At 46.7% G+C, this 16,646-nt stretch overlaps 1 protein-coding gene across 1 annotated transcript; it reads left to right on the top strand.

Annotated features, from left to right (window-relative positions):
• The first annotated feature begins 229 nt into the window (after positions 1 to 229).
• On the top strand, positions 230 to 6,263 carry LOC135972855 (uncharacterized). The gene is made up of 2 exons (XM_065553077.1): positions 230 to 5,150; positions 6,115 to 6,263. The coding sequence occupies exon 1, from the start codon at positions 1,783 to 1,785 to the stop codon at positions 4,342 to 4,344; it is 2,562 nt and encodes an 853-aa protein (XP_065409149.1). The 5' UTR covers positions 230 to 1,782; the 3' UTR covers positions 4,345 to 5,150; positions 6,115 to 6,263.
• Positions 6,264 to 16,646: the final 10,383 nt, after the last annotated feature.

The following is a 16,646-nucleotide window of genomic DNA, read 5'->3' as shown; positions in this document are numbered from 1 at the left end:
TAGGGTTGATCTCAGACGGAAATATTTGTATGCCGATACTACTTCTGAAGCGTACTAGTGCCCCCAGATAGTGGGGGGATTGGGTATTATGGCTAGTTCCACACAGCCAGAATTTGACTGGGTGGAGTCACTGATTTTTTCCCCCGATTTTTAAACCCGCACTTATTTTACAGGCATGTTGCACTATCTGTCTCGGGTGTTAAATACAGGGAAGTAAATGTAAGGGGACTGTTGCCCCCTTACTAACACTCAGTGGGGGTGTTTGGGTTGCTAGCTCCCAGCACTAAAAGGGGAAGGGTCGATGGCAAATCAGGAGCCTGAGACTGACTGTCCCCAGGAACAATGGGGAGAGGCCAATGCTCCAGATCAGCCTGATTGACAGGGCGGGCAGGCTAATCAGAGAGTCAGGAGGCCGGGGGGGTCCCGTCCTCCGTGTGAACTGGAATGGCCTGAGACAGACAGAGTGGGGCCGAGCTAAGGAGAGAGCAGGGGCCCAAGCTGAGCTGGAGAGCAGAACCGTGCCAGATCCAGAGCCAGAGACGCAGCCCAGGGAGAGCAGATCCTGTGCTGGGAGTGGAGCTGCAGCCACAGAGCCAGAGACGCAGCCCGGGGAGAGCAGATCCTGTGCTGGGAGCAGAGGTGCAGCCGCAGAGCCAGAGACGCAGCCCAGGGAGAGTAGATCCTGTGCTGGGAGTGGAGCTGCAGCCACAGAGCCAGAGACGCAGCCCAGGGAGAGCAGATCCTGTGCTGGGAGCAGAGCTGCAGCCGCAGAGCCAGAGACGCAGCCCAGGGAGAGCAGATCCTGTGCTGGGAGCAGAGGTGCAGCCGCAGAGCCAGAGACGCAGCCCAGGGAGAGCAGATCCTGTGCTGGGAGTGGAGCTGCAGCCACAGAGCCAGAGACGCAGCCCGGGGAGAGCAGATCCTGTGCTGGGAGCAGAGCTGCAGCTGCAGAGCCAGGTGTGGTGAGCAAGTGGGGCCAGCCAAGGGGGAACCTGGGCAAAGGGCCCAGCACAGAAAGACACCCCCAGACAAGGGCCCTTGCAGGCCAGACCGGGAGGGGGACCTTAACCCTACGGGGGGCTGACGCTGGGAAGAAGGGTCCCACCACTCAAAGCCCGGAGGTGTGTGGCCACCACCATTGCAAGTGTCCAACCCGCAGCGTCTCTGCAGCACGGCCTGGGCCTGAGAAGGAGGCCTGGGACCTACAAGAAGCAGACTGTGACCTGCCCTGACATTCCAGAGACACTGGTTGTGATGTTCCCTGCCACAGAGCAGGGTGATGTGTTTTCCTTTAACCTTTCCCATTTTTCCTTGTTCTTTTCTTTAAATTAATTGTTAATTAAACAACTTGTATTTGCTTTAAATTGTATGGAATAATCAGTGGGTCAGGGAGGTGCCCAGTGTAAAGAAAGTACCCCGGAGTGGGGACACCCTAGCCCCTGTCCTAGGTGACCACAGCAGGGTTGGGGGTCGAGCCCCCCAGGAATCCTGGGCCCAGCCTTGTTGGGGTTACGAGGACTCAGCCAGACAGGAGAGTGGAAGGGGAGCCCTCAAGGGCAGGAAGGCCTCTGGGTAAAGGAAGTGGGAGCGGGGACTCAGATCCTTTCGCTTGCCCACCTCACCGGGGTAGTGCAGAAGTCAGGAAATTTCCCCACAATAGCGGGACCATTCCCCCGCTTACATAATTGGCGTCACGAACAGGATCCTATCCACAGGGTCCATCCCATTGGTTTTCTGGTTAAGTTCTAGTAGCATGGTCCGGGCCTAGTTGAGCACCCTACCATGGCTGGAATTGAAGAACTACGAACCCAGTTTGCTGAACTTCAGCGCAGATTATCAGACCAAGCGGAGGCATTACAGCAAGCTAGAACTGAACAGAGAGAAGCCTTATCGCTGGCCAAGGCAGTAATAGACCAACAGACAGCAGAAGCTAAGAAACCCCCTACTATTTACGTCCCACGGGAGCGGAAGATCATGGAGTTTGGTGGCTTCCCGACTAGACCAGGAGACATTACAGTAGAGGAGTGGGTCAAGTCTGTGAAGGCGGCTCTGCGTGTGCTAAGAGTACCTGAAGAAGATCATGTGGACTTCATAGAGGAGCACCTCAAGGGCCAGGCCAAGGCCACAGTAAAGTTCATGGCAGTGGCAGACAAAAAAAATGTGGAAAAGATATTTGAACTCCTCCTAGAAGTGTATGGGGACAAGGTACCTATTGGAACCCGACTAAAGGAGTTCTTTGAAAGAAAGCAGGAGCCCGGTGAAACTATCCGGGCATATGCATATGACCTCCAGGAGAAAATGAGCAGAGTGGAGCGGCGAGACCCTCAGCGAGTTCCAGACCCAGATACGGTTCTGAAAGAGCAGTTAGTGCTGGGGCTCCAGGATGATTCCCTCCGCCGTGAAATGAAAAGGAGGTTTAAGGAAGAGCCCAGTAAGAAGTTCCATGAACTCATGCAGGCTGCTATTATGTGGTCAGAAGAAGAGGAAGTTCCTGTGGCAGAGACAGCAAAGACTAACCCCCGTACACGAAGTGGCGGCCTTGTGAATGCAGCTGCTGGGGAAAAGGCCCTGCCCCAAACACAGCTAACATTGGAAAGCTTGAGTGAAGCTGTCCAAAAACTGGCGGTCCAGCAGGGGGAGATGCTGAAAATAATGACTGAGGTGATGAAAGGAAAACCTCCCACTAATATGCCAAGATATCCAAGGGCCCCAGGATCCCGAAGATCTCCACTGAAGGACGAGCTGGGAAGATACATTTGTTACACTTGTGAAAGGCCAGGACATACTAGCCGAAAATGTCCACTAAGAAGGAGAACAGAGTCCCAGGCACTCGAAACCAATGGGGCACCAGGAGCAAGTGGTCCCTCTACAGTAGAAGGCCAAGCAGTGGCAGAAGGATTCCTAGGCCTGTCCTTTGTGGAAAATCCCTCTGCATACAGTGTTGAGAGGAACATGGGCAGTGCCAGCATATCTAGCGATTTCTGTAAGCGAGCATTTGAAGATTGTCTAACTGCTGAAGTATGTATAGCAGGGGTGAAGACCAAATGTTTGTTAGATACTGGCTCAGAAGTCACCACCATTACTGAGTCGCATTTTCAAAAATATCTGAAGGACAAGGACCTGACCATGCACAGCACACGGTTTGTACGTCTAACAGCTGTTAATGGACTGGCAATCCCAGTGGTGGGGTGCCTCGAAACAGACATAGAGTATATGGGCCAGACACTGCCAGGAAAATGCATCTTCATCCTGAAAGACAAAGCCTCAAAAGGGAGCCATATAGGAGAAGGAGTCCCAGGGATTCTAGGGATGAACATCATTAGTGAGCTGAAGGAGCTACTGCTGCCAGGAGAAGGAACCAGGAAGATGAACTGTCACGAGCACTCTATGAAGAATGCTGTGCTGAGTAAAGTACTGGCTCGAGAGGAGAGGCAGAGTCTTTCCCTGGGCCCCACAAGGCATATGGGAAATGGTAAAGTGGGCAGAGAACGGAAGACCATTATTCCTCCTTGGAGAGGGAAGATCCTTGACGAACACAGCTGTGTACCAGGAAATGAGCTGCAGGTGACGAAGGAGAAGGGAGGACGAGTTACCTTTCTTCAAGAAAGATGTGATGGGAGACTGCAAGTTCCAGTTCAAGCGGCACGTCAAGGGCTGATTCCTGCATATGTGGCTAACATAAGGGCGTTGCCAAAGAAGCATCAAGAAGTCTTTTCTAAGAATGAGATGACCAATTATGATGACCAGGTCAAAGGTCACCATGACAGGCTGAAAACAGCCTGGAAAGTTGCTCTCAGAACAACTAAAGACAGAGCCCAAAGTAGGAAAGGGACTTATGATAGCAAGTCCAGTGGGGCTCTCATCAGATCTGGTAACTGTGTACCACTTCGTAGCCGTAGACGCCGGAGATGTAATAAAATACAGGACAAATGGAAGCCAAATCCCCCCACTGTGATCACCCACAACAATCCCGAACTGCCAGTGTACGCTAACCAGCCTGAACGAGGAGGTCCTGGGATAGTAGTACATAGGGACCAGTTGAAACATTGCACTCTTAGTCCAGACAGGGACCATAGGAGGCGTAGATCAGTACGCCCTAAGGAGGCTGAAACCAATTGGGAAATGGTTCTAGTCCCACAAACCGAATACAGAGGGGGACAGAGTGGGGCAAACCCAAACCCTAACAAGAATGGCCAGATCCTTCAAACTGACCCAGTATTACCCGAGGATAGGAAAATAAAAAATATGGGTAACGAACCGCCAGTCTTAAAAAGGTCCCAGAGGGCTAATAAGGGCATACTTCCTGTTAGACTTAAAGATAATTATGTTATTGGTTCTATGTAGTGTTTTAATAAATATTGTTATGTATGGTATTAAGAAGTAGATGTAAAATGTTAAATATGCTAAATGTTCTTTTAATAATTGCTAATGGGTTGTTAATATACAATGATATGGGTATATGTTGTTACCATGGGGCCTGAATGTACCGATGTAAATATTGTAAATGTGGCAGTATTTTAGCAAGGGGGAATGTAAGGGGACTGTTGCCCCCTTACTAACACTCAGTGGGGGTGTTTGGGTTGCTAGCTCCCAGCACTAAAAGGGGAAGGGTCGATGGCAAATCAGGAGCCTGAGACTGACTGTCCCCAGGAACAATGGGGAGAGGCCAATGCTCCAGATCAGCCTGATTGACAGGGCGGGCAGGCTAATCAGAGAGTCAGGAGGCCGGGGGGGTCCCGTCCTCCGTGTGAACTGGAATGGCCTGAGACAGACAGAGTGGGGCCGAGCTAAGGAGAGAGCAGGGGCCCAAGCTGAGCTGGAGAGCAGAACCGTGCCAGATCCAGAGCCAGAGACGCAGCCCAGGGAGAGCAGATCCTGTGCTGGGAGTGGAGCTGCAGCCACAGAGCCAGAGACGCAGCCCGGGGAGAGCAGATCCTGTGCTGGGAGCAGAGGTGCAGCCGCAGAGCCAGAGACGCAGCCCAGGGAGAGCAGATCCTGTGCTGGGAGCAGAGGTGCAGCCGCAGAGCCAGAGACGCAGCCCAGGGAGAGCAGATCCTGTGCTGGGAGTGAAGCTGCAGCCACAGAGCCAAAGACGCAGCCCGGGGAGAGCAGATCCTGTGCTGGGAGCAGAGCTGCAGCTGCAGAGCCAGGTGTGGTGAGCAAGTGGGGCCAGCCAAGGGGGAACCTGGGCAAAGGGCCCAGCACAGAAAGACACCCCCAGACAAGGGCCCTTGCAGGCCAGACCGGGAGGGGGACCTTAACCCTACGGGGGGCTGACGCTGGGAAGAAGGGTCCCACCACTCAAAGCCCGGAGGTGTGTGGCCACCACCATTGCAAGTGTCCAACCCGCAGCGTCTCTGCAGCACGGCCTGGGCCTGAGAAGGAGGCCTGGGACCTACAAGAAGCAGACTGTGACCTGCCCTGACATTCCAGAGACACTGGTTGTGATGTTCCCTGCCACAGAGCAGGGTGATGTGTTTTCCTTTAACCTTTCCCATTTTTCCTTGTTCTTTTCTTTAAATTAATTGTTAATTAAACAACTTGTATTTGCTTTAAATTGTATGGAATAATCAGTGGGTCAGGGAGGTGCCCAGTGTAAAGAAAGTACCCCGGAGTGGGGACACCCTAGCCCCTGTCCTAGGTGACCACAGCAGGGTTGGGGGTCGAGCCCCCCAGGAATCCTGGGCCCAGCCTTGTTGGGGTTACGAGGACTCAGCCAGACAGGAGAGTGGAAGGGAAGCCCTCAAGGGCAGGAAGGCCTCTGGGTAAAGGAAGTGGGAGCGGGGACTCAGATCCTTTCGCTTGCCCACCTCACCGGGGTAGTGCAGAAGTCAGGAAATTTCCCCACAATAGCGGGACCATTCCCCCGCTTACATAAAGTCGAATTGTGGTTTTTTTTCTCTGTGTGTGCTGGAACATTTTAAACACTTACAGTCCTGAGGTCAGCGAGCTGGAAGTGTCAGCTTTCTGCCAAGGAGGGACCCTGTGTACATGTGCCCGTGGTAGGCCCGGCGAATCACTCTCCAGGGCGATGTACCTGAGAGTCTCAAATTCTGCCTGAAGGCGAGGAGAAACACAGTTCAAACACTATTTATCACCCCTGTCTTTCAACAGCTCTCGCAGAGTCATCCAATATCTGCTCAAGTGCTGAGCGACTCCCGTCCACGTTTGAAAGAAAGGTCACGCAGAGTGCTTCGGAAGAACCAGTCGCAGATGTGGAAGAAGTGGGCACTTTCAACCTTCGGCAGGTTTTGGGAGGCCTGCTCCAGGGGTGAAATGATTTTTGTGGGGAGGGGAAGGGAGGAGTGAGTCTTTTCCCTGGTCTTTGTGTGGAAATTATTGTCCAATTTTAAAGGCGTTAATGAATGGTGAAGATTATTATTAATAATTAGAGGATCCTCAAAAAGATCAGGGTCACGTTGTGCTAGGCGCAGCACAAACACATACTAAGAGACACCCTCAACCATGGAGAATTCACAGTCTCAGTAGACAAGGCAGCCAAAGTGAAGTGAATAGCTGGAGCTCACTGGCCCAGCCAGGATTAGAAACCAGGTCGCCTGTCCATCCAACTGCCCTACCTGCGAGACCACACGGCCTCTATTATCATTGAAATAACTTGCCAGGTGTCATGGTGGATTCTCCATCACAGACAATGTATTTTCTAAAAGCTCTGCCCTAAGAATTATTTTGGGGAAGTGCTATGATTGGTGTTTTACAGGAGGACAGATGATCACAATGGTCCCTTCTGGCTAGGGCCCTACCAAATTCACGGCCATGAAAAATGCGTCATGGACCGTGAAATCTGGTCTCCCCCCGTGAAATCTGGTCTTTTGTGTGCTTTTACCCTATACTATACAAATTTCACGGGGGAGCCCAGTGTTTCTCAAATTGGGAGTCCTAACCCAAAAGGGAGTTGCAGGGGGGTCGCAAAGTTATTTTAGGGGGGGTCGCGGTATTGCCACCCTTACTTCTGCACTGCTGCCTTCAGAGCTGGGCAGCTGGAGAGTGGAGGCTGCTGACTGAGGGCCCAGCTCTGCAGGCAGAAGCACAAAAGTAAGGGTGGCAATACCATACCAGGCCATCCTTACTTCTGTGCTGCTGCTGCTGGCGGCAGCTTTGCCTTCAGAGCTGGGCTCCCGGCCAGCAGCTGCCGCTCTCCGGTCAGCAGCAGCGCAGAAGTAACAGGAGCAGTACCGCAATCCCCCCTACAATAAGCTTGTGACCCCCACACCCCTCAACTCCTCTTTGGGTCAGGGCCGCTACAATTACAGCACCATGAAATTGCAGATTTACATAGCTGAAATCAGGAAATTTACCATTTTTAAAATCCTACAACCGTAAAATTGACCAAAATGGAGCGTGATTTTGGTAGGGCCCTACTTCTGCCCTTGGAATCTGTGAATCAGTAGCACTATTAGAATTAGTAGTGGTAGCGTTGTTATTTATTAATTAATTAATTACTTAAATTCATACTGTACCTTAAAGCCAAGGACCTCAGATGGCTTTACAAACATTAATGAGGTAAGCCTCCCAACAGCTTGATGATACTATTCTTAGAAGTGGATTAGATGCAAATGTAGTACTGGAATAAGGGTTTTACACTAAAACACAGCTCCATACCTAGATCACATAGGAACCAAAGAAGTACTTGTCATGATAGATCAAACTTTGATCCAGTTAGTTGAGCATCCTCTTTCCAAGTCTCACCAGTACTTCCAAATAAGCTAATATAGCATTATTACAGCCACCCCAAACAAACCTCAGAACCACCAAACAAAAATGCATAATTTGCAAATGTGCAACATTCATAGATCTTAATGCCAAAAAGAGCCATTTTGATCATCTAGTCTGACCTCCTGCATCACAGCACAATTGATTAGCCAGTGATTCCTCCATTGAGCCCAATCGCTTGTAGTTTAATTAGAGCATCTCTCTTAGAAAGACATCCAGTATTGATTTAATATGAGTATTGCTTCCTGGCACCAACAGGTAGCCAAAACCCTGAAGCATGAGGTTTGAGTATCTTGTCGCATGGTCTTCATTTTGCATAGCTGCAAAGGTTACTGATGATCATAAATCTTTTTGAACTAAATATATCCTGGTCATAAATACTCCCCATGGCTCCAGAGAATACAATTCAGCTTCCATACAGCTGGGTGAGACGTAAGAACTAGAATAGAATAGAACAGAATAGAATAGAATACCCATTGGATAAATCTTCTATTAGCCCTAGCAAGTTGACCACCAGTTTAACTCCCCACTAGGTCTATTTTGGCAAGATAGCCTAGTAGTTCTACATGCCAGAAATCTAGTGGGAAGTGGTGTAATTATTACTTGACAGCTTAATTGATAACTATGTAGCTGGAGCCCTTTAGATTTATGTGACCAGCTGAGATCAACTCTTTACTTGGGGTGTACAGGCTGTTTTACACTGTGTTATTATTACTGTTCATCACTGATTGATCATGAATGTGAAGTCTCCTTTCTGGGTGGCGGTCAAAATGTCACTGTTCCAATCACAAGAAAAAATAGAGCTTTCTTGATACTGGGCATGTTCCTAAGGGCCTTTCCCTTTACAGCTATATATTCATTTAACCTCTTGACACCTCTATCATCACCCTGTTTAACAGCCGAAGTAAACTGAGGCCCAGAGCGTTTAAGGATGGGATTTTGGAAGGTGCTCAGTGTTGGCCTGCCGAAGGAGAGCTTTACTACTGATTTCTAGGCAAGCAGAGTTAGGTCAAAGCTGAGCGATTCTCAAAATCTTCCCCTCTTGCTTTCAGCACAGAAGAAACCCATTTCCATGCTCAGAATAAAACTCACATCGGTTGACGCCCAACCCTGCGCCTTTAATCGCAACACCATCTTTCATGCCCCATATTATCTTTCACATTCTTCATTTCCATCTTCACAATATCAGCAAATGAAGTGACTCATTGTATTTGCTGGAGCTGTATTTATAGACAAGCACCATGTTTACATGATTTAGAAGGGCTATCAATCCTTTGTCTTCAGAAACCAGCCTCCCATAAACTGAGTTCCCAGCTGGATTCAAGACACATATTTTTCCCGCACCACAGTGCAGTATTGCAATATTGGCTAGGTGCATTAAGAGGTATTTAAGCCAGACTCTGAAATAGCTACACCGCTACCTCGATATAACGCTGTCCTTGGGAGCCAAAAAATCTTACCGCGTTATAGGTGAAGCCGCATTATATTGAACTTGCTTTGATCCACCGGAGTGCGCAACCTAACCCTACACCCCCCTCCAACCCGGAGCACTGCTTTACTTGCATTATATCCAAATTTATGTTATATCGGGTCACGTTATATCGAGGTAGCGGTGTATATTCCACTGGCACGGGTCAGACACCAGAGTAGGTGGACCATTGGTCTGTACTAGTGTGGCAATTATTATATTCCTATGCTGGTAGTTTTGAAGCTTCCAATGCATTATAACTTGCCACCCTGACATGCTATTGTTAATAATCATCATATTTAATATTTGGCACATCTATAATGTTTTTCCTCTGTAGGGCTTTGCAAAGGTGCATCATCTTATTAGCCTCGTTTTTCAAAATGGGGAAATTAATGTGCAAAAAGATTAAGCCCATTTTTTAAAACCTGGGTGCCTGAAATTAAGTCCCTAAGTCTATTTTCAGCCATCCCCAAATCAGGTGTCTAAGACCAACCTGGGCAACCAAAAAAGGGAGATGCCCCGACGTAGAGGCCACTTCTGAAAATCTGAGCCTAAACAACCGCGATTGCACACTGGATCAGTGGCAGAGGGAATAGAACCCAGGGGTCCTGACTTCTAGTCACTTGTTCTAACTATGCCTAACACTCCTTCGGGTGGTACAATGTCAGATTAAGAGGCAAATAATGTCGTTGTTTATTGACATTTCTAAGGCTTTTAACATCATCATAGCATCGGAGTGCCCGTCGATACTAGTCTTGATAAATATTAAAATAATTTGAGCCGACAATTGCTGCTGATTCTAGAACGGCTTTTGAGACCACATCCAACGCAAGTTTAATCAGGTAAATTCGTCGATCGTAAAGGGAAAGGGCTAACCAAGAAGCATGTCAAAATGGCTTGAAATACTAGCAGGTGTCAGTAAAGATGGAGAAGTTCAGACCTAAAGAGTCAGGACTCTGGGAATCTGCTGCAATTGAATTGTAAGGAATAGCCCTTTAAGAGAGCAACGGTCGAACGACTCATCCCTCCCCCTCTGCCAGCTGTACTTCATCCCAGAGAAAGAGGAGCTCCCTGAGATGTGCAGACTTACCTGCAGATCTACTGCGTAAGATAAACCTGGCAATGGGGTGGATGGCCGACAAAATCATCTATAGACTAGGGGCATGATCCAACTTGCCCTGTGACCAATGGGAGTCTTTCCATTGGCTTATATTGGAGCTCAGTCAGGCCCTATGACCTGGATATGGACTGAAGATAGAAAGGAGACCTGGCACTTGAGAAGTACCTGTCTTATCAGACCCAGTTTTCAAACTGTGGCCTGCCTATGTGCAACATTGTACTGACGGAGCCTGGGGTGTGAGCAGTTTCCAGCCCAGGTGATAGAATTTATCCATGCCAGACACACTGAGAGTCACACATGGATACCAGATTAAGGCCTCTTTAACAATTTTCCACCTCTCATCTCCCAGCTGCTCCTGAACTTCGGGGAAAGTAACGGGACTGTCACTCCATCCATTGGTAAAAGGGGACATAAAGAAAAGACTCATCTCTGCTGAAATGAGTCCCTAACCTCTGCCTTCAACATCAGATTCATTAACATCAGCTTTAGGGATAGATAATACAAACTCAGCCTGTACAACTTAGAATGAAGGAGTAAAAGCTTACATTGTAACCACCCATATTCCACATACAGGTGATTCTCGCATCACTCAGACCAACGTCTGGAGGAATGCAATGTTTGGATGGGATCTATATGCAATGGGCATCCAATCAGCTGGGTGTTTAGCTTTGCATAGGGATACAGGCCTGTCCATGATGAGGGAGGAGGTGGTACCAAATGAGCCAGCCAGCAAGGTGCACACATTTGGAAACCTAATGGAGATAGGTAATCAGTCTTTGTAGCGAAGTGCCCTTGGCATTATGGGAGTCATCATCATCATCTCTACCATGGATTTACATACGGTCCTGAGTTGATTCAGGAGTCCAGTCCTGGAACCAGGAACCATATGACCCTCCAAGAACACAGTTTTTCAGAACCGTAAATGTCTCGCCCTAGGACGAGGCAGAAGCAGACTTTGACTTCGGTGGGTGTAAATCAGGACAGAACTTGGCTTTTTGGACTCACTGCCAACCGCAGTCTGACATGGGTCACTCTGTTGAAAACAGTAACAGCAGGCAGAATTAAGCCTATTTTGCCTATCCAAAACGTAAAAGATTTAGTCCAGATTCTAATCTCATACCAGTCCAACTCAGGAGTAATCCACTCAAATCCGAGAGATTACATCAGCATGAGAGGAGGATCAGGCAGGCCCCTTCTCTTTTCATAGAATATCAGGGTTGGAAGGGACCTCAGGAGGTCATCTAGTCTAACCCCCTGCTCAAAGCAGGACCAATCCCGAGACAGATTCTTGCCCCAGATCCATAAATGGCCCCCTCAAGGATTGAACTCACAACCCTGGGTTTAGCAGGCCAAGGCTCAAACCACTGACTAGCCCCTCTTTATTTATTGCAGAACATGCGTCCTATCAGCACTTCAGGGAAACCATTCACCACCAGCACCAAATCCCTGAGCACTGAAGAAGTCAGGACAAGATCATGTTCCATGTTTCAGTCTCCTTCGATGAGATTCTTTTTTAGAAAAGCCTAGTGCCGTAAGGCAAGTGGTGACATTTATTGATCATCTATGACAAGTCATCCATTCCTCTGAGGACCGAGAAGGGCTGTCAGCACATGACATTCAAAGTTGGTCCCTCGCTTAGGGTCAGATCTAAAGCCCTTTGAATTGAATGGGAGTCTTTGCACCGACTTCAACGGGCTTTGGATCTGGCCCTATCAACAGAGGCTGAGGAGGCAGGGAATTTTTTAGAAGCAGCTGCTTCAGGAGCATCGGCATACGCAGACTTGGTTGAATCGATGCAGCTTTTCTGAAAACAGCCCATTCCTGCTGCTGAACGCACCAATAGAAGCTGCCACTGTGGAGCTGAATACAAAGAGCAGTGTCAGCAAGTCAGCATTTGAGCGAGAGAAAATGTAGGCTGGATATCACAGCAAAAGTCTTAACAGTGAGACACATTCAACTGGGGAATAGGCTCCAGAGATAGGTGGTCGAAGCCCCATTTTGGGGACATTTAAAACAGGGCTGGACAAAACACTGTAGGAAAAAATCCTGCATTGGGCTGTCATGGGGGGTGCGGGGGGAATAAATTACCTCATGGGTCTGTGCCATTGCTGTGGGTCTAATTCCACACTGAGGACCAGTACGATCTCAGTGGGAGTTGGACTCATGTTTCTGATGGCAAAATCCAGCCCGAGGATTCTATGACCAGTACCATTGCCCTAGAAATGTGTATTGGTTTTGATCCATTGGTGTAACTTCTATTGGCAGCTTCTATTGGTAGCTTCTGACATAATACTTAGCTAAGCAAACGTGCCCATATTCTGAATCCATATTCAGACACAGAGTTGGTCAAACTCAGCAGTAAATTCAATTCTCAATTCAATGCAGCCAGGTTGTGATCCAATGGACTCTCTCCATTTGCTTCAATGGGACATTAGTTCAGGTTCCTAATGTACCGTTCCTCCTGCAGAAGATCTCTGTAGGGTGGGCGGGGGGGTGAGGGGCAGAACATATATGTGTCTAACAACCAGAAATCAGAAGAGAGGCAAAGGAATCAGCGTATTAGCTCTGGAAAGGAAGCGTCTAATGAGACAAAGCAATGTATTTCAAGAACAATGAGACATAGGCCTGAGATGCAAAGTTTGGATCTAATGCTTGACAGGGTTGTTCAGAGACCCATCATTACAAAGGATGGGTCTGAAAGTAATCTTAAATAGATCTTAAATTAGAAGAGGAGGGTCGTGTCTAGCACCTGAGAAAACTCCATGATGTGAGAATGGTTAAAACTCCCACTCCGTTTTTCCTCCTTATTCCAAAAGAACCCCAAAACTTAAGGGAACTAACCTCTTCCAGTCTGACGTGGGTGCACGCCGTGGTCCTGATCCAGAAAAGCACTTAAGTATGTGCTTAACTGTAAACATGGGAGTAGTCCCACTGAAGTCTCTGGAACTACTCTGTGCTTAAAATAAAGCACGTGCTCAAGTGCTTTAGTAGATCAGGTTCCACTCAGTCACAGGGAAATCCCAAGGGAGGACTTTAAAGACCTATTGCTCCCTCCCCTGACCTCCCCTCCTCCCAACCAAAAAAAACCCTAGACACTTGCTATATCTCCTAGAACAGTCAGTAAGCCATTCAAGCCGAATTTCTCTACACAATGGAGGACTGACATATGAAACTTGCCGCAAAAGTCAGCAAGACAAGTACTATGTGTTTTCAGTTTAACGGGTGGGAGTTGGAAAGTCTGGAAACAGTGATTCAGGGCAGAGAGACTGAACTCAAGTCCTGGGGTTAGAAAGATAAAAATTCAAGTCAATTTTGTATTTTAAGAAGTAACAATAAAGACAGGTGTCCTCAATGGACTCTACCTGGTCCTTACATGGCCCAGTGCAAAAGGGCTGGTCTGCCTTGCAAAGATAACAGCAATTCACGCTGTGACATCAAATGAAAGATCTATGTATGCAGAGCAGACCCAGTTCCCCAAATAAGTATAGCTATTCAAATCTCACAGAAGAACAAAACTTTCACCCCATTTCTGATGACCCATCTGGAAAAGTCCCTAAATAAGGATAGAATCAACAGGGTTCTTTAGACATTAAAATGGTTTCTTTTAAAACTACTCTGAACACCTTTAGAGTTTTACAGAGTAACCATCCCATAGAGAATTACGGATGAATATATATTACTGATGAAAATAATGAAAGAATATGTATATATGTATATATGGGGTATAAAAAAATCTTACAGAAAGGTTACCATTTTCTATTAAGTTCTACAGGATTTTCCATACAAAAAGACATCCTAGCTACCTCTGTTCATGAAAGATCTAATGGCACAGTTCAGAAATCCATCATTTGTAAGACCTTCTCTCCTCGTTTTCGTTTCCACCTAGAGGAGTGGTTTTCAACCTGTGGTCCATGGACCTCTGGGGGTCCTCAGACTATGTCTAAAGGATCTGTGAATGGTTGTAATTACAGAGCAGTGGTTCTCAACTTGGGAGTCCGTGGACTATGTTTAAGATTTCCAAAGGGATCCACACCTCCATTTGAATTTTTTTAAGGATCCACAAATGAAGAAAAGGTTGAAAACCACAGACCTAGAGTCATGAACAAATTCCCAGTTATGATCCTGTCTACCTGAATCAACCCCTTCTCTTCTTCACTTCTTGTCCCAAACTGTTATACAAAATTATTACTCTACAGATGATGCATTCCACCCTGACGGTGGGTGAAGCGATCTATTACATGATATATATGGTATTGTGAAGCTTAGTTCATGTTTGTGAAGTGCTTTGCGATCTTCAGACAAAATTATAAAGTATTGTTTTTATTAGCGATAACTCCAAGTTGCAGAGTTCAGATAAGGATCTCAACCACCACAGTCCAACACTGATTGAATGTGCGATTTCTCTTTGGTCATATTATAGATGGGCCCAAACTGTGAAGTTCAGATCTGGACTCATGTCCCAGTTTACCCAAAATTCAGTAGTTCAGACCCATGCCTAATCGCTACTGTTTCCCCAGAGTAGTTAAATATATTTTATAATTTATCAAGAAATCTATAAATCTACCCCAGAGTGACTTCTCCGGAAGTAAATTCATTCTTGATAGTTTCTGCATGCAGGAAGGGATTAACTTCTTTAGCAATGTGTTTGCACTTTTGAAAGATACTGACACCTTTGCTCCTTAAAATGGGTTGTTGCTGGTTTGGGGCCAAGTGGTGGTGGTCAGTCCTTGTACTAAGGAAAAAACGTTCTCAAGGAGGAACTAAAAATAGCTGAGATACCACAGCATTTACAGCCATTAATATTTGTTTCTCCTGGCATCTTAACTATTTGTAAGCAATGCTTAGCTCTTAAACTTAGTCCTCACTTGATTGACTGAAGTTGTAGCAAGGTGTAACTGAAAGCAGAATTGAAATGGAGGGTCTGAGCCTCAACTAATGTAAATTGGCATCAGTCCATTGGCTTTGGTGATCTATGAAGTCAATGGAGCTATTGTGAGTTCCACCTGCTGACAATTTGGTGCTTAGCGAAAGAACAAGTTATGGTCCAACTAGTGTGAGAAGATGGTAACACTTCTAATGTAGGAACCGTTAAGCAAGTAGTTCAATTATAAGAATAATGGTAAACATTAGGGATGGGTGAACTAAAAAGGTTCTGGGATTTGTCTTAAATAAGCTACAAGTTCAGCTACTTATCCCAACTAACATCAAAATTGGCCTATAAGTCTCCTGAGAACAAGATTTCTCTTGCTTCCTTCTTCCAGTTGGCCTGGAGAACAGGCATTCATGCAGTATTTTAGCACCTCTGGAATCAACTACAACCCAGAAGAACAACAGGCAGAGTGAAAATGTGAAATAATGGGATAAATAACAGTTGACCAGATGTTTTTGCACCTCAGAAAATATTTGACTCAAGCATTAGGCCAAAGCCTGTGAGAGATTCTTATTTTATAGAAAGCAGTTTGACCGTGTCTAGTTGCTATCCTGAAGACTATGTGCAAAGCCCACCAAATGAATGTAAACTTAAAACACACAGCATATGCATATAATATAGAGTAGGCCAAAATGTGTCCAGGAAGTGCTATTCACTTCAGTGGAGTTGCAATGGAATTATGTGGGCTATTCTTGTATAGATATGTTGTGTATGTGTTTGTGTTTGTGTGTACAGCTAGTTTTAATACACACGGAGAGCACGTATATATGACAATAGGCCCTCGGTTACTCTTTTTGTGTGCATGTGTGTATTTACACACACAATACTTCCTTCCCTGATGGTGGATGCACTCTCTCTATATATTAAAGACAAAAAAAAATGCTTTCAAATAACATTATTAAGGTTGAAAAGTCAAGCACTCAACAGATAGGAAATACCAGAATTAAAGTTGCCTGTGGAACCTTAATTCAGCCCCTTTGTGCATTAGTATACAGTATTCAATTATGTGATCATATACCATTTTTTCCCCTGCCTCATTCAGTGCACAGGATGGAAGGTGCTCTGTATAATGGGAAGTTATTCAATATGTTGTTGTGTCATAGAATCATAGAACTGGAAGGGACCTCGAGAGGTCATCTAGTCCAGCCTCTTGCACTCATGGCAGGACTAATTATCTAGACCATCCCTGACAGGTGTTTGGCTAACCTGCTCTTAAAAATCTCCAATGATGGAGATTCCACAACCTCCCTAGGCAATTTAGTCCAGTGCTTAACCACCCTGACAATTAGGAAGTTTTTCCTAATGTCCATCCTAAACCTCCCTTGCTGCAATATAAGTCCATTGCTTCTTGTCCTATCCTCAGAGGTTAAGAAGAACAATTTTTCTTTCTCCTCCTT

The sequence above is a fragment of the Chrysemys picta genome, chromosome 1, assembly GCF_011386835.1.
Source record: "Chrysemys picta bellii isolate R12L10 chromosome 1, ASM1138683v2, whole genome shotgun sequence".
Classification (NCBI taxonomy): Eukaryota; Metazoa; Chordata; order Testudines; family Emydidae; genus Chrysemys; species Chrysemys picta.
The sequence above is the reverse complement of the archived record's forward strand: the minus strand, read 5'-3'. Positions and strand labels throughout refer to the sequence as shown.

Coding starts and splice junctions, on each gene's coding strand:
- LOC135972855 (XM_065553077.1), top strand. CDS start 1,783: ATGGCTGGAATTGAAGAACTACGAACCCAGTTTGCTGAACTTCAGCGC.